The 20042-nt window shown below is 62.7% G+C and overlaps 1 protein-coding gene and 1 long non-coding RNA gene across 5 annotated transcripts in view; one reads left to right on the top strand and one right to left on the bottom strand.

The window, feature by feature from the left end:
* Nucleotides 1–2968: 2968 nt before the first annotated feature.
* KNDC1 (kinase non-catalytic C-lobe domain containing 1) overlaps nucleotides 2969–20042 on the bottom strand; it is a 60637-nt gene continuing 43563 nt past the window's right edge. For 2 of the 4 annotated variants that reach the window (XM_082721573.1, XM_082721574.1), the window contains 14 exons: nucleotides 18770–18940; nucleotides 17460–17553; nucleotides 17284–17381; nucleotides 16935–17155; nucleotides 14144–14257; nucleotides 13163–13310; nucleotides 12870–13049; nucleotides 12117–12320; nucleotides 11510–11592; nucleotides 11083–11233; nucleotides 7508–7630; nucleotides 7361–7420; nucleotides 6465–6622; nucleotides 2969–4968 (listed from right to left, as the gene is read on the bottom strand). In XM_082721573.1, coding sequence (XP_082577699.1) covers nucleotides 4737–4968; nucleotides 6465–6622; nucleotides 7361–7420; nucleotides 7508–7630; nucleotides 11083–11233; nucleotides 11510–11592; nucleotides 12117–12320; nucleotides 12870–13049; nucleotides 13163–13310; nucleotides 14144–14257; nucleotides 16935–17155; nucleotides 17284–17381; nucleotides 17460–17553; nucleotides 18770–18940 — 2037 coding nt within the window. In that variant the 3' untranslated portion in view covers nucleotides 2969–4736. The remainder of the gene's footprint in view (nucleotides 4969–6464; nucleotides 6623–7360; nucleotides 7421–7507; nucleotides 7631–11082; nucleotides 11234–11509; nucleotides 11593–12116; nucleotides 12321–12869; nucleotides 13050–13162; nucleotides 13311–14143; nucleotides 14258–16934; nucleotides 17156–17283; nucleotides 17382–17459; nucleotides 17554–18769; nucleotides 18941–20042) is intronic. The other 2 variants (XM_082721575.1, XM_082721576.1) reach the window with 1 other exon arrangement.
* Nucleotides 4798–6458, top strand: LOC309860082. The gene is made up of 3 exons (XR_014309140.1): nucleotides 4798–4883; nucleotides 4977–5063; nucleotides 5349–6458. It is a non-coding gene; the product is annotated as an uncharacterized lncRNA (long non-coding RNA).

The raw sequence follows: 20042 nt of genomic DNA, 5'->3' as shown, positions 1-20042 counted from the left end.
CCATCGGCGGAGCCGCAGACTGCATTGGGGTTTTTCCGGGGTTCCCCAGGTTTTGCACAGACATGTCCTTCCTGCCCCGCCTCAGTCTTGGGGACTGCTGTGCGTTCGGTCACCCTGCCTCCTTTGTCCCCTCCGGACCCTGGCAGCAGCACACGCTTCTTCCGCGTTCTTGACACTTGCAGGACACTGTTAGGTGCTTTGTGGGTGTCCCTCTAGTTGGGTCTGGCCTGTGCCTTCTCATGATTAGCCTGCGGGTGTGGGCTTTCGGGAAGAAGACCTAGGAGTCCAAGCAGTGCCCGTCGCTCCGCTTCCCCCTCCTGCGCTGCAGCTGGGGCCAGTCACCAGGCTGCACTTCCGGGGGACACATACATGTGTTGTTCGGGAATCTCCTGGAATTCTTCCTGTTCAGGGGACTCGCGGGTGTTTTGTTCCCGGGGGCGGTCCTGTGCTGTCGCGTTAGGGGCTCCGATGGCCGCAGCTCTTTTCCCCTTTCCCTCTTGTTTTGTGTCCTTTTTTTTTTTTTTTAAAGATTTAATTTATTTTTGGGGCGCCTGGGTGGCTCAGTGGGTTAGGCCGCTGCCTTTGGCTCGGGTCATGATCTCAGGGTCCTGGGATGGGGCCCCGCGTCGGGCTCTCTGCACAGCAGGGAGCCTGTTTCCTTCTCTCTCTCTCTCTGCCTGCCTCTCTGCCTACTTGTGATCTGTCTGTCAAAAAAAAAAAAAAGATTTAATTTATTTTAAAAATTTAAAAATTTAAAATTTTAAAAAATTAAATTAAATTAAATTAAAATAAAAATTAAAAAAATAAAATTAAAAATTTTAAAAATTTAAAGATTTAATTTATTTATTTGACAGCGAGAGGGGGAGAAGCAGGCTTCCCACTGCTGAGCAGGGAGCCTGATGCGGGGCTCAATCCCGGGATCCTGGGATCATGATCTGAGCCAAAGACAAATGCTTCATGACAGCCCCCCAGGCGCCCCGTCCTTGTCCTTTTGACATACTCTACCCCTGCCCCGGCACATCTCTGCTTGGCGGCACGACCAGATTCTTCCATTCATCTTGGACTTTCCCCACTCCAGAACTAGAATCAGCCCTTCTGCCACTTCTCCAAAAACCTCTGGTTCCTTTTGTTTGGAAAATGAGATCTGCAGTCCAGGATCCGGATACAAGGTGCGCCTGATGCTTCTGGGGCGTCACTGCTTCCAGCCCACTGGTGCCGGGGGGAGTAGTTCCCTCCAGGGTCTATTTGGGCAGGTGCGGAGACGTTAGTTGACGCGACTTGGGGGTGCGGCTGGCATCCGGGGGTACAGACCAGAGGCGCTCCTTCTCTGACAGCAGGAGGCCGGCAACCTCATGCACGATGTTCTTACTTACTGATGAGCCCTTGTGTGCAGGCAAGGGAGCTTTGGGATTGCTCATCAGGATTCTAGCAAGAGGTCAGTCCACTGGCGGGAGTGTGGTCCTGTGTGGTCTTTGGCTGCACCCTTTCCCTTCAAACTGCTGTTTCCCACAGTGGCGCAGGTCAGCTCCCCAAAGGGTAAAGAGATGGGACAGCTCCTGGCACCATGTACCCCCGAGAACCCCCACTCCTGTAGAGCGGGCTTCAAAGCAGTAGCAGCCATAGGAAGCGACCCCAAACCGCCCGTCTGCAGGGACACCCTGGTGGGTGGGCCCGCGGACGGGGTCCCCTTACACAGACCAGAAGCCCATCAGGGAACAGAGAGCCCATGCACCCCACAGTGCATAGCGGACGACTGAGGGTTAGCACGGAGTAAGCCGGACGCGGTGCGGTTATGCTGCTGGTGCTGTGCTGGGAGCTGGGACCCAGGTGCAGGCGCGCGGCTGGGCGTTCCCTCCTGCCCAGGCGCCATTTCCCAGGCCAGGGCCTGGGCTCCACAGGCGGCTCTTGGGCCGGCCGGCCACACATTTCTCTCCATCTCCTCTCAGCCCGTTAGGGTTACCTTGGGCTTGCACAGTGTGGCAGTCTTGGGGGTGGTCAGACGTCGCGCATAGTGGGGTCTGCCCCCAGAGCATCGGTGCACGGAGCCAGCCTCCATGTGGAGTAGGAGGGACGATGTGGTCGTGGGACCTGGGAAGCCTGCCTCGTCGGGGTCCTAAGGGGTCACGAGCTGTCAAGTCACCTAAAGGAAAACCCATTGATTTGATTAGACCAGTGAAGTGGAGGGAGACCCTGGTCTGCGCGGCCTTCCTCAGTCCCAGGAAGGAAGCGACACGGGGGTTCTGTGACCTGAAGGTGGTGAGGACCGAAACCACCCACCCGCCCACAACGGGGACGCCAGAACCCCCTAACGGAGGCCGCTACTACGAAGGGCTTTTACTCTGCTGGGACGGCCCTGCCCCACAGAGGACTTCATCACTCACTGCAGGGACATCCCCAGATGATTCTGCCATGGGACACATTGGCCATTGAAGTCCCCAGAGTCTTTGCACCCGTGGTCTTCCACCCCGCCTTTTGCAGTGCCCCCCGGTCCTGAGCTTGTCTATCCGGACCCTTCACAGTGCGGGCCTGGAGGGAACAGCCCTGCCTCGCCCAGGGGAGGGAGGGGGCAGGCTGTCCTGCCCTTAGGCTCTGGTGAGGTTGGTGGCCTGCTGCAGCTTGGGGCCTGCCACGTGGGACTGGCTGGGGCTGGGCAGTCTGTGGCAGAGCAGCTCTGGGGCTGTGTGCCGTGAGGCCTTCGTGGCTCAGCTGTCTTGGGTGGTTTGCAGGTAACGTTTCTGGCAGCTTGCTCACAGGGGCTCCAGGGTTTGGTTGTGGCGGACCCTGCATTCAGTGAATAAGCAGATCTGGACCTTGTCTGTGCCACCCAAAGACGCGGCTGTGGCTGGGGACTCGTCCCCTGTGCCTTCGGGAGCACCCCTGCAGTTGTCTTTGGCCACGGAGGAGCCCACCCTGACCCCAAAAGCAAGGCTCACTTTGGAGACAGACAAAATGAGGCCCATGGAAGCCATCAGTAGAAATGATTTTATTTAGAAATCTGTGCCGGTGACATTTGGGCGACATGCAGACGGTCGTGCTTAAGCTGAAGGCCCGGTCACTTCCCCGTGAAGGAATCGTTAGGATCGGAATGTTTGTTTGCGCCAGACGCTGACTCAGTTTCAGGCTCAGTGACACTACCTGTGTCGGCGTCTGAGAACACAGGTGTTGTTCAGGACGACCCCAGACATCGCACGAAGGCAAACCCCGTCTGCACGGCTGGTGCACGGGTCCCTCCCCTGTTCTGGACGGTCTCTGGGAGACAGCTGGAGGCGACAGACTTGGTGTTCGAGCACAAGGAGCGGACTTCCAGAAACACCACCAGCTGCGTGTTCCAGAGAATCCCTGACTCCGAAACGAGAGAGCCACCTGGGGTCTCCCAGCAGTTTCCGAAGTGAGAGCACTGGTGCCCAGGGGGGTGCCCAGGGTCTGAGCTCCCAGGCGCGATGGATGCCACCGCGCCATCCTCCGCGCCATCTGCCACACCGTCCTGGCCCTGGTGCCTCCGGCCAAGGGTGCCTTTCACCCGCTGAGCAGACAGATGCCCAACGCCGGCTGCTGGGGAACGGAACCCTGGGGGAAGAGCCTGGTACCGTCCAAGCGGCAAACGTCATTGCTGCCGCCGTGCCAACAAAGCGGGGTGAAGGTGAGCAGAGCCTAGGCGCGGGGCATGTGTGGCTGCTGAAGCAGATGGCGTGGGCCCTAGGCCTGAGCCCCCGGGCAACTGGGTGGGACTAGGGGGTGCTCCCAGGGCCCCTGAGGCCCGAGTCTGTGTCCGGTGTGCTTGGCTAGGAAGCAGAGCCTGGCAGGCCGTACCTGGAGCTGTTCTAAGTGGCAGGGGTTGGCAAGGCTGGAGGGTGTGCGGGGCCACGGGCACTGGGGGGCTGCCGGCATGGAGCTGGGACAGGCTCGCCAGCAGCCAGAGGCTGGGTCAGGATGAGACCCCTTCAGGCCTGCTGGGACAGGGCCTGCGAAGCTCAGGTACCCCCATCCGGGCTGGTATGGGGAAGAGCTGAGCTGGGCCCCTGGAGTGGTCTGGAAGGCGGGGTCGGGGAAGTCTGGGGTGTGCAGAACGGTCTGAGAGAGGGTGGCGGGGGTTTGGGAGGGTCTGAGTGGAAGGGAGGGGGAGGCTGGAGTGTTGGGGGTAGGTCTGGGCATGGGAGTAGGAATGTGGACCCGGGTTGGCACTTGGGCCACTGAGAAGCCTCAGGGCCACACTGGAAGGTTTTGGAAACCCCTGGAACCCTGTGGTTGGTGTGGGGGTCAGAGGTCATTTTGGTCCTTGGTTGCTGAGCAGACATAAGCCAGACTCGTGAAAATAGTGCTCTGACTCAGGGTGGGTGGCTGTGGAGTTTTGGGGGGCAGGATCCCTGGAGAGTTGAGTGAGAGTGGGTTTATAGTTAAGAAGTGTGAATGGTATGTGGCTCCTGGGGAGTCCACGTATTCTATTTCTGTTTAATTTTTAAATAGAGTTTTACACTAGCAGAAGCACCCCGACCTGCACTGGAGCCCGTCCTCTCCGGCTCAGCCGGGCCTTTGAGCCTCTGCCTCCCGGTGCCCCCCGGGCATGCACCCTGCCGCCCAGGCGGAGCCCCAGCTCCTGCGCCGCGGTCAGGCTCCCTCGTCTACGGCGGCAGGAGCCGCGCTGCTGGGGCCTTCTGGGCCTGGGACAGCAAGCAGGCGCCTCTTTTCTACCCGGGTCGGTCCTCGCTTTGGAATCCACACCAGACCCGCTGTCCCCATTATTGAAACGTGGCCTTCATTCTCCGTAACTTGTCCTGGATTCTCCGGGAGTGCTTTTCGTTGCTGATCTGGTGGAAGGAGGCTCTGTTGTCTGCGGCTAAAATGGAGATGTCAGCCCCACTGAAGCGTGCGATTCTTTGCTTGAGGTAGGACTGCAGCTTGGGGTCGGGCGCGAACGTGTAGGGGTTCTCCTGGAACGCGTGCACCTGGCTCACCACCTTGGCTATGTTTCTGTGTAGGGAGAAGAAGTGAGCCGTCAGTCTGCACGAGCCTGTGCTGGTCAGTTCCCAGCGTGTCCCAGGAGTATCCAACCCATGCCTCTTCCGGTACAAACTCTATATTTATTCCCAAGGCCCAACCTCATTTCAGTACTCGGGCTATCTGCCCGCCTGCACCCCCGCCCACCCTCTGTTCGTCCTTCTGCCCGTCGGTCCAGGCAGCCACTCTTCAGTCCGTAAACATGTACTGAAAAGCTGTGCTGGTCCTGGTTGGTGCTAAGGGTTCTGACGGGAGCACACCCCAGTGTCAGCGCCTGGGCCGCGACGGAGGAGCCAGACAGACGCAGGTCAGTCAGGATGTGCTTAGGGGTCCCTGGGCATGTTTCTCCCCAGCTCCGTGTTCAGGGACATCAAGAGCCTCTGTCACCCAAGTATTTACGCCCTGGGCATTGGCCAAGGCTGTGAGCTGGGGCTCGCTGGCCTGGAGAGCGGGAAGGGGACTGTGACCAGCACACCCTCGGGTGTCATCCAAGGAAACTGGGATCACAAAGCAGAAGTCGGTAATTCTGCCCGGGGGAGGCTGTGGACTGTGCAGACAGATGTTCTCACCCTGACTGTGGGTAAAGAGACAGCACCTCCCGTAGGAAGGACGGCACTTTGGTCATTAAAAGGCAAACATGTGGGGCACCTGGGTGGCTCAGTCAGCGATGTGTCCGACTCTTGATTTCAGCTCAGGTTGCGATCTCCACCCAGGTCCTGAGAGTGAGCCCCGCGTGGGGCTCTGCGCCGGGCATGGAGCCTGCGCAGAATTCTCTCTCTTTCTGCCCCGCCCCACCCATCTCTCTCTCCCGCAGATAAATACAGACAGACATGAACATACATCCAGACCTAAAACAGAGTGAAGAGTTGGCAGTGGGCCTCTGCCCTTGCTCCTTCTGGGTGTGGCCTTCTCTCCGATCTTAGTTTCCATTTTGCTAACACGGACTAGTGTGCTCTGTGTTGTCTCCTAAAAAACTGAGTTGGTGGCCAGAAGGAGGTCGGAACCTCCGGGCTCCAAGTCCCCTGGGCTGTGCCTCCTGAGGTCTGCCCTGACCCTGAGGGGTGTGCAGCCGGACCGCGGCCTGACCGGCCTCCCCTGTCTGCATGCGTGGGTGGCGCAGGGGGTGGACGGGCAGGTGCGTCCAAGGCTGTGGGGCTGCCTGGGAGAGAGGCTGGCCCAGGCCTGTGAGATGTGGGGGGGCATCTCCACGGAGGCCTGGGACCCCAGGAGAGCAGGGCTGGAGGCAGCTTGTGGTTTCCGAGGCAGAGATGATCATGACTCTCTTTGCCTGGGGTCGCCAAGGTGGTTTTCACAAGCAGCCCCCAGTCTGCACCTCCCAGGTGTCCTGGGCCCCCAGGGGTGCCAGGCAGGGGAACCGTGGCACCACCGGCCCGGGCAGAGGACTGGCCACGGGTGCTATGCAGCCGGTGCGAGGGTCCTGTGGGTCTGCTGGGAGCCCGGCCCCTCACCTGAGCTTGCTCCACCGGTGGGCGCCGTTGGTCATGGTGAAGCCCCCCGTCTCCAGCTGCTGCACGTGCATGGCCAGGAGGCGAGCCGAGGGCAGCGTGGGCTGTGCCCGGAAGCGCCGCCCCTCCATCAGACACAGGCTGTCGCTCTTCAGGAAGACCTGGGGGCCCAGTTGGGGGTGTGGGCAGGGGGAGACGGGGGAGGGGTCAGTCTGGGGTGCTCGGCTCAGGCAACCCCGGTTGGCACGGGGACAGCCCCTGCAGGGAGGCGACAGCCCTGATGTACACCCCGTCCACGCTGTACCGCGGAGGATGGGGTCCGGCTTGGACGTCCGGACGTCTGCAGCTGGCGGATACCAAGGGAACGTGGACGCCCCTGAGAAAGCCACACACTTCCCGCCATCAGAAACGGCAAACTCGTTTCCTGACTTACTCTCTCTGGGCTCCAGAAAAGAGCCGGGCCACCCAGCTGCCCCGAGGAGGCTGTGACCCAGGCTGCCCGACTTGAAGGACCTGTTTGTGGTGTCTACTGAGGACACACGGCCCACCCGCCCTGCGGAGAGCGGGGTTTGGGGCGGGGGTCGGCTCCCAGGGCCGCCTCTGGGGAAATGCCCAGCCGTCCAGCGTCTCCTCAGCCGAGATCTCGGGAGGCGGCCTCTGCACTTTGAGAGAAGCAAGGCGGCCAGCGGGTCAGCCAAGCTCAGTCGGGTCCTCTGGGCTTCTGTACCTGCAGTCTTTGCCCCGCGGGGAGACGGGCAAGACCAGGCCAACTCGGGACAGGGGTGGCGTGGGGCCGCCAAGCAGGCTCTGCCCGGTGACCGCCCAGGGCTGCACAGAGAACGTCCGTAGGGGAGCCCTGGGGCCCCAGGCGGCCAGAAGTGCGCGCGCGGCGCCCCTACCTCCACCGCTTTCAGCTCTTCCATGACCTCTGCTATCTTCGCGGGGAGAATTCTCCAGGCCTGAAATGAAAGCACGGGTGAGCCCCCCACGGCCACGCCACTGCCCACGTGCCTGCCTGCAGCCCGTGGCTCTGGGGGGCGACTCACGGGGGACTGCCTCACGGCCACGTGCTCCAGGCCTCCCAGGATCTGCATGGCTGTGGCAAAGTTCCTCTGCTCGTAGCAAGACTTCGCGATCAGCAAGAACTTGGACAGCAGATTCACCTGCAGCTGGAACCAGAGGCCACACTCAGTCCTCCCGCGGGACACAAGCGGGTAGACAGCCCGGGGGCCCAGCAGAGTGACCCAGCGCCCGGCCGCCAGGGCAGTGAGGGGCGCCCCGTGGGGGAAGCAGGCCAGCGAGAGGAGTTGCAGGAGGACAGGCATGACTTGAAAGCACAAAGATGTGAAAGGAAGTCACCCTCACTGCTCGAGGGCAGGTCACTCCCCAGACAAACCTCTAGCAGGCGGTCAGGTGCGGGGGAGGGGCACAGCTTCGGCGTCTGGAGGGCGCATCTAGTGCGGGTGCATCTGGGGGCCCACGGGAGGCGAGCCGGCAGCTTCTTCTCATTTTCTGCCTGGGGGGGGCCACCCCTCACGGGGTTCCAGAGCCTGACGGGCGTGGGCGTGGGGTGGCTTTGTTCCTGCGGGTCCCCCCGCTCCCCGCCCCTCTGTGCTTAGCCAGTCAGCGGATCTGGCAGGAACAGCCCACGGGGTTCTCATTCCTAATGGGGCGCCCCCTTTCAGAGCTGCCTCACGAACTGCCACCAGGGCCGGGACCTTCAGGTGGGGCATTGTCTGTAGGTGCCAACCACACGCCTCTTCCCCTTCCCCGGGCCTGGCCTGGCCTGTGGGGTCGCACAGAGGGCCCCTGGCTCCCCATGGTGGCCTCCCAGCTGACCGGCTGACCAGGCTCTTAAAGGATCTTGAACGACATTTACCGGCTTATACTTTTTAAGTTGACATCCCAATTTTTTCTTCATACGTTTAAATAGATGCAAAATATACTTTCCAGCACTTTCAGAGAAAACTGTTCCGTCACATCTTTTCCTTTTTTTAAATGTGGTAAAAATGCGTAACATAAAATCTGCTCTTGAACGGTTTTTCGTACAGCTCAGTAGTAGCTGCTCGCCTGCTAGTGCCACAGCTTACATGTGTCTGCCTTGTGTGGCGGCTGTCAGAGCCCCGCTCCCCGTCCCTCGCCCCCAGCCCCGGCCCCAGCCTTCCACTTTCCGGGGTGTGACTTCGGCTACCCCAGGGGCCTCCTAGGCTGGTGCCACGCGGCGTGTGTCTGTGACTGGCCGCTCCCCGTCCTGTCCCCCAGGCTCATGCGCGCTCTAGCCTGTGTCAGGGCTTCACTCCTCGTTGAACCGGGGCTCGAGTCCGCAGGACAGACAGACCGTCTTGTTCACCCATTTGCCTGTGGACGGACATCTTTGGCAGCCGTGTTCCAGCCCACGTAAGACTGTCTGATGAGACTGAAACCCACCATTTTTCATCTAAAAAGAGTCCGCGAGCTCTCCTTCAGGGCGACGAGCTTCAGCGTTTTCCTTCCTCACCCCGTCTCTGCGCTGCGCCGCCTGCACGGACGGCGCGGCGGCCACCGGGGCCGTCATCACACAGTCGCAGTCTCTGGCTCAAAATTTGACTTTTAGCTCTTTTCTTGACCACAGTTCACAAATACAAAAGTCAGTCTTCTGGGTTGTTCTGACGTCACAGTAAGCAGCACACAGCCCGGGAGACGGCGGGCCAGCAGGCGGCAAGCAGGTCTGTGGAAGGGCCGCGGCCACTCGTCGGTCGTTCTGTCCTTGCTTACGGGGATGCGGGAAGCCTTTCACGACCGTGGATGGAGTTCTGCCCCCGCGTCCCCACGAGTCCTTCCTGCCCTTCTAAGCTGGGCGCCCACGACCACGTGTCCGTCCGCCGAAGGCCCCGTCGAGCACGCAGGCCAGCGCGTGTGTCCGCGCTCCGTGCTGCCCCGCTGGGCAGGGCGCCTGCAGGCTCCGGACCAGAGCCCAGCTTCTCCCTCAGGCTGGAAGGGCACCCGGCCTCCCTCTTTCTGGGGGCTCCGGCGGAGGAAGACCCTGGGAAGCGGAGGTCAGGAAAGGACCGCAGACGGCCCCGTCTGCAGACCTGATTTCGGGAAGCTACATCCTGATGCCGCTAGGGACACTGCTAAGTCGTTAAGCTGTCCCCACATCCTGGCACAAAGGAGGGTGGGTCAGTGTGCCGCCGACAAACCCCTAAAGCCTGGAAGCTCCCCCCAGAGGGGAAAAGCAGGAGCTGCGAGTGCTAATGGCTGCGCGTCCGGGTGAGCCGACACACGGGGGACGTTAGAAAAAGCAAAACCAGCTGCGGAGGCCGGTGATGCCGGAACAGACTCACCTGCGCTTTGCTGTCAGATGAGGGGGGGCGGCCTCCGAGGGCCGGGGGCAGCCGGGGCGGAACAGAGGCGCCCCCACCCCTCCGTGTCCCCCCAACGCTCTGCCCGGGCCAGCCCTGGTGGGGATCGTGCTTGAGGGGACCTGGTGCTGGGGCCGGGGTCCGCCGTGTAGCCGCAGCGGCCCTCAGCGGGGTGGGGCCCCCGTGGGAAGGGGCTTCTGTTTCACAGGAGGAGCCCGAGGGGTCCCGACCGTCCCTCCTCATGTTCCACGTCACTGGGCAGGACTCCAGGAACCCGCCGTCCACTGCCAGCCTCGGGCGGCAGGAAGCTGGAGGCCTCGGGGACAGGGCGTCGGCGGGCCGGAGGCGCACACGCACCAGGGACCGGGGCCCTCTGTCCCCCCCGGCCCTCTTGAGCGGCGGGAGCTTGGAGCGAGGTGCCGGCTCCGAGGCAGGGGACTGTCCCCCTTGACCTGCGCAGCACCCGGCCTGAAGCAGGTGAGTGGCCGAGGCTGAGACACCCTCCGTCCCGGCCAAGGCCCCAAGGCCCTAGAAGAGGCCCCAGAGCAGCAAGCGCTCGGCCTCAACGGGCCGACCTGAGTCTCGCAGGCCGAGAACACACCCCGCACTGCCTGTGGTGGACGCCGCAGTGACCGAGCGGGTCCCCACCCTCGGAGGGTCCGGGTTCGGGGGACACCTGGGAGTCACGGTTCCTAGCCCTGGGACCTGACTCGGGTGGGAGTGTGGACGGAGCCCCGAGGGCGACGCTCTGACTGAAGCCTGAGCGTGAGCGGGGAGGGTCCGTGTGCGTGGGTGTGGGGGAGGGGGCGCGTGTGTCAGGGACTGTGTGATGGAGCGTGTGTCAGGGAGCCAGTAAGGAGATCTACGGGGCAGGAGGATCTCTGTGCGTCCGAGATGATGACCAGGAAAGCCACGGTGTGAGTGTGAGGGAGCGTGTGTGAAGGGGTGTGTCTGTGGAAGACCGTGGGTGTAGCAGAGAGTACACACGCGTGCAAGGCCCCTGGAGGAGAGGCTGGTCACGGTGACCAGAGCCAGTGTGCGTTTGTGAGACGGAAGAGTGGCGAGAAACCAGGGCGTGGCCGGCGGCGCACACTGGACAGCTGGACAGCGTCTGGCGCCACCGACAGAAGCTGAGACGCCACTTTCCCCCTTGGCCTGGGGTCGGGCCTGTGGATTCCCGGTGCTTGGAGAACGTGCGACTGGGTTCCATGGGAGGCACCGTGTGCCCGAGCGGCGATGCCCCAACCCTCCTCTGAGGGGGCAGCTGCCGAGGCACCCACCTTGGACGTGTGGCTGGTCACGATTTCCGCCGCCACCCAGGTGCTGACATCATCCGCGCTGCGCAGGAGCTGCAGCAGGTACTTGTCCTGGACGTAGCTGGGCAGAAACAAGCTGCAGGTCTTGGCTGACAGGGAGTCGGAGGAGCCGGCTCTGGAAGAGACCCGGGTGCACATGGTGGCGAGGAGGACACGTGGAGGTGGCCCTGCCCGGCCCTGGGGCTGCAGGGTCTCTCTGGATCCATGGGGGGTGGGTGGGAGTAGGATGGGCGCGGGGAGAGGGGAGGGCCCGGCTCCCGGGCCGTTCACGACACCGGTGTCTCCCTTTGGTCACAAGAGTCCACGAGACACTCCGATGAGGTCCCCAAGACCCTTCCACCAGCCACCTGTCCCAGGACTCTGGGGTGACGCCCCACAGGTGAACACTCACTTGGGGATGGCCACGCTTTTGTCCATGACGCCCAGGGCCCGGGAGTTCAGGAAGTGGACAGGGTGGCACTTCTGAAATAATTCCTGTTGGAGACAAGGACACAGACGCTCAGTCCTTTCCTCGCGGACCGGGCCGTGTGTCGGGGGATCCTCTCTGCCCGGCTGCCGTGACCCTAGGTAGGATCACTGGGGTCACCATCACTACTGTCTCCTGCCAAGTGACACAGGGCCCAGGATGGCGGGGGTTGGAGGGGGTGCCACAGGGTGGGGTGCCTGGGGGCGGGGCTGGGGGAGCTGAGGAGCCAGGAAGGAGGAGGCCCGCAGGGCGCCTCTAGTGCCTGCAAGATGGGCGTGTAGGGACGACGGGGCAGGTGGCAGGGGGGGGTCTGCCTGCCGCCGCGGCCCTTCCGGGCGTCCTCCCCACAGCCCCTGCCTGTGCCTCTGGCCCCATTCCCTGCCCTCCACACGTCCCTCCCGCAAACCTCTCTCTAGCACCAGAGCATCCCTCCTCAGGACGCCCCTGCGGGGGAGCTGCGCACAGGCCCTCACCCTCCGCCCCGGGGGGCACCGTCCCCCCTCCCCTGGGGCCGGCCGGCGGCCCCCAACACCTGTTGCAGCAATGTCAGCTGGCTGAAGAGCTGGTGGGTGCTGTACTCAGTCAGGAAGTAGGGCCCCTTCTCGTTGGCCTTGGCATAGGGGCCGTAGAAGTCCTCGAAGAAGCAGGGCTTGGGCAGGGCGGACGCGATGGTGTACTGGCGCTCCTTGTGCGGCAGGGCCAGCCCGTTGCCCCGGGCCAGCCTCCAGGGGAAGCTCTGCAGGGCAAGGGCAGGCTGTGCTGAAGGGCTGCTGGCACAGCCGGTCCTGCCTGGGGGCAGCCTCTGGGGGTGGGGCGCTGGAGGGGGTGCAGGCTGCCTCCGGGTCCGGGACCCTTCAGGCCATCTCAGGTAGAGCCACAGAGCAAACCCCTCCCGCTGGGGCCGTGCTGGCTCAAGGACACCTGTCCCAGCCACTCTAGCAGGTCCCCCAGGGACGGAGGCACTGGGATTTGGGGCCATCCCCTGACATCACGGACAGGTCCCCCCAGACCCGGCTCACATCCCAGGCCATTTCCCGACAATGGTTTCTTCCACCCAGACCTCTGGCCCGAGGGTCAGAACGTTAGGTCATCTGAGCACCTGGTCTTGCACGGAGCGAGGTGGGAAGGGCAGTGCCACCCTCCTGGGGCCAGTGCCCAGGACCAGCAACTTGGGGGGCCTGTGCGTGCTCACACGTGTGCGTGGGCGTGTGTGGGCGTGCACGCTCCGTGTTCTCTGAGCTCAGGCTGAGCGCTGGGAGCTGCCCTGCCTGGGAAAGGCCCCCACCTTCCGGGAGATGCCGTCTTCTGAGAGCCTCTTACAGAGGGCATTGAGAGGTCTGGCGTCGTCCTCGGCCTCCTTGGGGTCCTCCAGGTCGGTGCCGCGCGAGGAGCCCTCAGCCCGCCGGTCAGTGCCCACCTCCAGGAGGCCCAGCAGGTGCTCGGCGGAGCCGTCCAGGGGCAGGATCTGGGCAGGAGCACAAGGCGGTCACTTGCCCCCAGACCGGGGCGGCGGCTCTGAGCGCCCGAGTGTGGCCCGTGGCGGTGCAGGGGCTGCTCGGGTGCTCTGCCCCGGGTCACCTTGGAGGAGATGAAGTCCTCCAGCCTGCTCAGGAGCCCGGAGTTCCGCGTGAAGTCCACCGCGTAGCAGTCCTCCAGCCAGGCCTGCAGGAGGCAGAAGCTCCGCTTGTAGATCTTGGTGAAGGTCGAGGTGGGGTCCTGGTGGGCCCTGCAGGCAGAGGGGAGGAGGCCTGAGTCATGTGGGGGCCGCCGGCTGGCCGTGGCAGGTCCGTCTGCTGCACTAGGCACATGGCGGGCGGCAGTCACCCCGCCGAGCACAGGGGCATGAGTGGGTTCTGAGCGTGGCTCTGCCTTCCAGGGCTAGTTCTGCACAACCCTCCTGTCTCAGGGGACAGGGGAGGCAGGAGCTGCACAGCTGGGCCACAGGCTCGGTGACTGGGCAGGAACCTGCTGCTTTCCTCCGCCCTTGCCTGGCGCCCAGTCCTGGAGCATTCGTCACCTCCTGCAGCCAGGGCCTGAGACGCCCGGGGTCTGGGAGGCAGCGTGCGGACACTCGAGCAAGAGGTGAGGTGGGAGCTGGGCTCCACAGGCCGGTGTCTCTCCTGTGAGTCCCTGCCCCCAGGGAGGGAGTGCAGGGGGAATCTGGCGGTGCCACGTCCCTGTAGCTCCCCGATCCCAGGATCCCAGCCCCCGGCTGAGGGCTGGCAGGGCCCTCCTCCCCCTGGGCTGCCCCCGTCCAGTGGATGGGTGTGCCCTCCCCAGCCACCGTGCTACCTGTCCTGCCCCTACCCTCAGCCTTCCCCGATCCTCACGGCCTCCAGAGCCGAGGCCTTTCTCTGGCCACGCGCCCCACCTGCTGCTGCTTCCCCTCCCTCAGGACCCCGTGGCCCTGTCCCTGTTCTCCCTTCTCCCACCCGGCTCTGCCCCCATCCTCGTCAGGGTCACTGGGGACCCCGTCGCCCTTCATGGTCACTAACGGGGCGCCACGGGGTCCACCCTGGGCTGTGTGGCCCTTGTGGGGCCCGGGGCCCGCGGCCGTACCTGGACAGGGTGCTGTTGATGCGGTCCAGGAGGAAGTGCAGGAAGTCCTGGGGTGTGCAGAAGTAGCGGAAAGTGTAGAGGAACTGCTGCACGTAGCCCTCCAGGAAGGCGTCGCTGGGGTGGAGAGGAGGTGGTCAGGTCACAGGCCCGGCCGCGGCGCGTCCTCCGGCCCTGCCGACCCGGGGCCACGCGCCCGGCTCGTGGGTTCTCCCTGTGCACGCGAGTAGCCAGTCCCACCACCAGACCTTCCCTGTGCCGCAGGAAAGCTGGGGGGGCCCGGCTCCCTGCAGCCTTCGTTAGCGGCGAATGTGTGAGAGGGCGAATGTGTGAGAGGGCACGCGTGTGAATGTGCGTGAATGTGAAGGCGTGAGTTGTGTGTGCGAGCGTGTGCACACGTGTCCCATGCTGGCAGGATGGTGGGCAAGAGAACCCTTCGGGGAAGTAAAAGGTGCACGCGGGGTGCTGGCAACAGGAGCGACCCCCAACTGTTTCTGGTGAGAGGACCTTCTTCACCATTGATTTTGGAGGCACCCTCACTATCTGCTTCTAGAACCTACTCAGAAATCTCCTATGCGCATGCGGCAGCCCCAGCCCCCATACTGGAACTCACGGCGTTAGAAATGAGAGCAGCAATCTGTGCCCCGAGGTTCGCAGTTTCCTCAGGACAAAACCAGGTAGTTGAGGGAATGAGGGTCCTTCCCCTTCACTGAGTGTCCCCCACCCACAGGGGTGCCCCAGAGAGCCCGAGGTCAGGTGACACCATGCAGGTCAGTGGCTGAGTTCCAGAAACAAGGAAGGTGTGTGGGTGCTGGCAAGGCCGCCTCCCTAGCCACTGGAAGATGTGCTGCAGAGCTGAGACCTGGTGTCCGAAGAATGAGGGGGGCCAGCCACCTGGTCACCCTGGGGCTTCTGTGGGCTGGGGGTGCTGTGGCTGGGGTCAGGCCCAGCCCGTGAGGATAAACCACAGCCTTCGCGAGTGAAGACCCTCCTGTCGTTGGAGATCCTATGCACACACACACAGCACACCACACAATAGGCCTCAACACACACTCCTATGCATGTGCGCACACACCCAATTCACACCCCCACGCACACACCCGTGCACACACACACAACTCACTCACACCCCCCCACACCCATGCATGTACACACACCCCACTCACACCCTCCACGCACACACACTAACATACGTATGCACACACCCCACTCACCCCCATACCCTACTCATACCTTCACATGCACATACCCACCCCCATGCACATATGCACACACTCACACCCCCACATGTGCACATATACTCACACACACATACCTGCACACACAGATACACATACCTCACTCACACACCATAACACGCATACACGCACCCTACTCACACCCCCCACATGCACACAGTACCCATGCATGCACATATACACACATCCCATACCCAACTTACATGCCCCCTACATGCACACAAATACTTCACTTACACCCCCACTCACACACCTAGCACACATGCACACAGCCCGCTCACACCCATACATGCATACATACTATGTACATATGTACACATGCATATACCACCCACATGCATAGCACACACATGTGCACCCCTCTCACACATCACACATGCACACAACACACCCATGCACATATGCCCCCATGTGCACACACACACCCATGCAAACACACACCCCCACTCACACTCTCTCACACACGCACACACACACACTGCTCATACACATGCAGACACATGTACACACGTCTCCTGTAATCACACAGCCAGCCCTTGGTGTGTGTGTGCGCGTCGTATACCCATCTTGCAAAGGTCTACCTGGGCCATCCGCCAGTGGAAGGCTCCCAGCACAGCCAGGTGCAGCCCACCTTGGGAGTTCAGGTTGCGTGGGAAGAGACTGCTGTCCTCAGAGGACTGGCAGGCTCCTCCTGCTTTCAGAGACTTCCCTGTTCCCCAATAGCCTCCAGTGTCTCCTGCTGACACCTGACCATCAGTTCTGGGTCTCCAGAGCCTCCAGCGCAAAGAAGGCCTTGGGGGTTCCTAAGTGTGTCATGGGTCTCCCAAAGCCAAGACTGGGTGAGCCCTCCCACCACCGCCTGGGAAGGTAGTCTGTACCCACCCCCGAGCTGCCAGGCTGTTGCGTCAAGGGAATCTCAGGTGGTCAGGAGGGGCCAAGGGTGGAGGGGTCTGGGGGGTGTCCTGGGGGTGCCTGTGACCCTGGGTGTGAGGGGCTGGTCCTCCCTGCTGCAGGGTGAGTACGTACACCTTGCATATCTGTTCGGGGGTCTAATGACCACACACACTCATGCCTAGAGACAGTGGCTGCAAAAATAATTCAACACGCATGCTGAGACCAAGCTCCCTCGTGGGCCCTGGGGAGCTAGACAGTTAATTATGGGGTGTTTTAACCTAGCACAGTGGCTGTGATCCAGGCATGTCTCTGAGGCTCCTGTGTGTGTTTCCTTTTAGAAGCCTCCTGGGAGGTTAATTGTGCGTGGCTGCATTCCTCAGCACCTGCTTGGGTGCCCCTCAACTCCAGGTGCAGGTCTGGCCAAGAGCTTGGTGAAGAAGGCAGATGGCAGCTGACATGGGCCGTATTTTCTGATGAAAATACTTTTTAAATGAAAAAAAGGATAAACCCATCTCAGATGAGGGAAGGCAGACTTTCCTCGCCTCATTCACCTCTTGGGGCCTGTTGCTTTTTTTCTGCCTCCCTTTTGCTTTCAAAAGGCATGAAGGGGTCCAGGGGATCTCACAGGCCCAACTGCCTGCTTGGGGCATGGGCAGCCGCACCTGGAGTAGAGGTATGCCATGAGCCCCAGAGGTGTGCCGGCCTGTAGGACGCGGGCCTTCCTCTGCTTGCCGCCTCGCGGGTGCTTGCTGACGTTGTAGAAGATGAGGGATGAGGACTCGTCTAGGGGGCTGAAATCCAGCGTGTCACAGTGGGCGGCCGAGATGTTCACGATCACAGGCAGGGCGCAGGGCTCCAGGCCCCACCGCTCGGCATACATGACCTGTGTGTTGTGGGGGGAAGCGAGCTGCCTTCATCTGGTTGGCCTGTGCCACCAGGTGCTGGCAGGACCGGGTGCTGGGTCACCTGCTACTGACCCGGGGTGGGGGGCAGGGATTCGGGCAGACTTGCCTGCAGATACTTCTTGACCAGTCCCAGGAACTGCACTTTGCACTTCATTTCTTCCAGCTGCCCTCTCAGTTTGGACAGCATGGTCTTCACCTCGGAGCCTGGAGGTGGGCAGAGTTGCCACAAAGCGGGCCCCAGGCCCTTGCCCCCACGCCCAGCCCCCCGGGAGCCGCCGCTACCTTTACTGCGCTTCTCCTTCTGCAGGAGCTTCTGGTAGAACTTCAGGGTCTTCCGGTGGTTCCTCTTCTCCATCAGCAGCTGCTGCTCCAGCTCCTGGCCAGGAAAGAGCCCGCGATGGCCCGGCGCGCTCGCAGAAGCCGGCCTCCCCTCGGGGCCCGCACAGAGCCAGAGCGCGGGACACGTCCCACGCGGGGACACCAGGGTTCCTAGGGACCTCGCAGGGACAGTCATCCAGCCACAGAAAGGTGTCTGTGTGCGCCCTGGGAGACGTGAGTTCGGAGGAGGGGACCAGCCAACGGGAAGGGAAACCTCGCTGCAGTGCGGGGAGGAGGCTAGCGGGGGGGGGGGGGCGCTCAGCCGCGCCGCGCGGGACCCCGCAGGGGGACCTGGGGCTCTAGCCGGCCGGGATGGACCAGGACGGTTTCCTCCTGCCCCGGCAACAGCCCAGCCAATGAGAGACGCTCACGGCCCAGCCAATGAGAGACGCTCACGGCCCAGCCAATGGGAGGTGGTCACGGCCCAGCCAATGGGAGGCGGTCAGGGCCAGCCAATGAGAGACGCTCACGGCCCAGCCAATGGGAGGCGGTCACGGCCCAGCCAATGAGAAGCTACTGCTCTTGCAGCCCCCAGTTTAGGCCAATGGACTTTCGTTTGCAGCAGGCGCCCCCACGTCCTCTACAAACGCGCCCCCCGGCCCCGCCCTGCCCCGCCCCGTCGAGCGGCTGCCCTTGGGCAGGGCATCCAGGACCGCTTCTGGCTGGTTGGGGGGGCGGGGAGGGACCCCCCCGACCGGCCGGGGACCCCGGCTGCCCCGCGAGGCCCCTGCAGGACCCCCACGGGGCTGCCGCCGCCCTGTACGTGGGCCCCCGCGGGTGAGGACCCCACCCGAGGCCCGGCCGTCCGGCGCGCGTGGTCGAGCCCGAGGGACGCGGGTGCGGAGTCCCTGCCCCAGACTCTGGCTGAGCCCCCCCCCCGCCCCCGTTCCCTCCGGGCCCCTCGGCCGTGCTGCACGGGGTCAGCGGCCAGGACGCGTGGCCACTGCTGCCCGCCGGCAGTTCAGAGAGCTGGTGCCAGCGGGGCATCCTCGTGTCACGGCCGGGGCGCCCAGAAGCAGGGGTCCCAGCCCCTCCTGGAGAATGTGCATCTCGCAGGAAGGTCCACGAGTTTGCTTGGCGAGGGCAGTTTCTGCCCTCCCGTGAGGACGGCCTGGATTCTTCGCTCCCCCAGAGGGACCAGGGAAGCCTTGCTGGCAGGGCAGGCTCGGGGCCACGACTGTTAGAAATGACCAGAATCCAGACATGGTTCCTGCCTTCAGGAAGGAGGGGACAGATGTAGCCTGGCTCACTGCCCCCACCCTGCGGGGCCCAGGGCTGAGCATGGGTGTGATTCTGGAGCAGAGGGTGCTGGAAGCCTGGCAGTCCCTGGGAGGGGGCGTTGAGCCACCGCGGGTCTCCAGCTGGGGGTGTGAGGTTGCCTTTACCTGCAGGAGGATGACAGGGGTGTAGGGTGGATGCAGTGAGGGGGACCTGGCCAGGGCCAGGAACCAGAGGAAGGGGCAGAGGCCCAGGGATCTCTCAGACTCCCACCAAAATAACTTCCTGCTAACTGGGTTCACAGTGGCCCCAGGACCCTGAAACGGCCACACTGACAGGAACCTTAATCTGAAACCAAATACACAGTGGTCTTCATTTGGGCGCATCTAATCAGCTCAAACACACACAAGCTTCCCCCATTCTCCTCTGACGACAAGGGACTTGGCTTTGTCAGGAGCATTTATTTCTGTACAATGTTGTGAAATTAAAAATGCAGGTGGTGTTTTTATCTAAATATTTGAATCCCCTCTATCTAGTGATTTTACTGAAAAGGTGGTTCGTGTGTCTGTCGACTTCCCCGTGCTGCTATCCCAACAGCCAGGTCACCGATGGCCGCACCAGGTGGTAGGAAGCACCAGGCCCCGGGCAGCTGTGGGGCAGGGGCTGTGTCTGCTGTTGGGGGACGTGCTGCAGACTGAATTCACCTCCTCCTCCACGTCTCAGTGGTTAACTCAGGTCTCCCAAGGCCTCTGGGCCCTTCCGGCTGGGCCACATGCAAGCGGCAGGGGGAGGGGTCACACCCTGGGACAGCAGGCCATCTGTCTCCATGGAAACAGAACGCTGATTTGGACCACAGGGAGATCCCCGCAGGAGGCAGCTGCTTGGGGAGGAAGCCGGCGAGCGGCTGCTGAGGCATCTTTCGGCTGGGACTCTGTGTGAGGAGCCCGTGGGTCTGACATCACACAGCCTGGCTCCAAACCCGCCTCCCCGACTTGTCGGCCCAAGGACCCAGTCGCTGGCTGCCAGCGTGGGGGACAGAATGAGCGCCCGCGGTGCATGGGGCAGAATTGCGTGTGCAGGACCTGCGTTCACCTCTGACGTGGGAACCACGGGCATGTGAGGGGCGCCTGGGGGGCTCCGTGCATTAAAGCCTCTGCCTTCGGCTCGGGTCATGATCTCAGGGTCCTGGGATCGAGCCCCTTATCGGGTTCTCTGCTCCGCGGGGAGCCTGCTTCCTCCTCTCTCTCTGTCTGCCTCTCTGCCTACCTG

This window comes from Mustela nivalis (assembly GCF_964662115.1).
Source record: "Mustela nivalis genome assembly, chromosome: 2".
Classification (NCBI taxonomy): domain Eukaryota; kingdom Metazoa; phylum Chordata; class Mammalia; order Carnivora; family Mustelidae; genus Mustela; species Mustela nivalis.
This window is presented reverse-complemented; position numbering and strand designations above follow the sequence as displayed.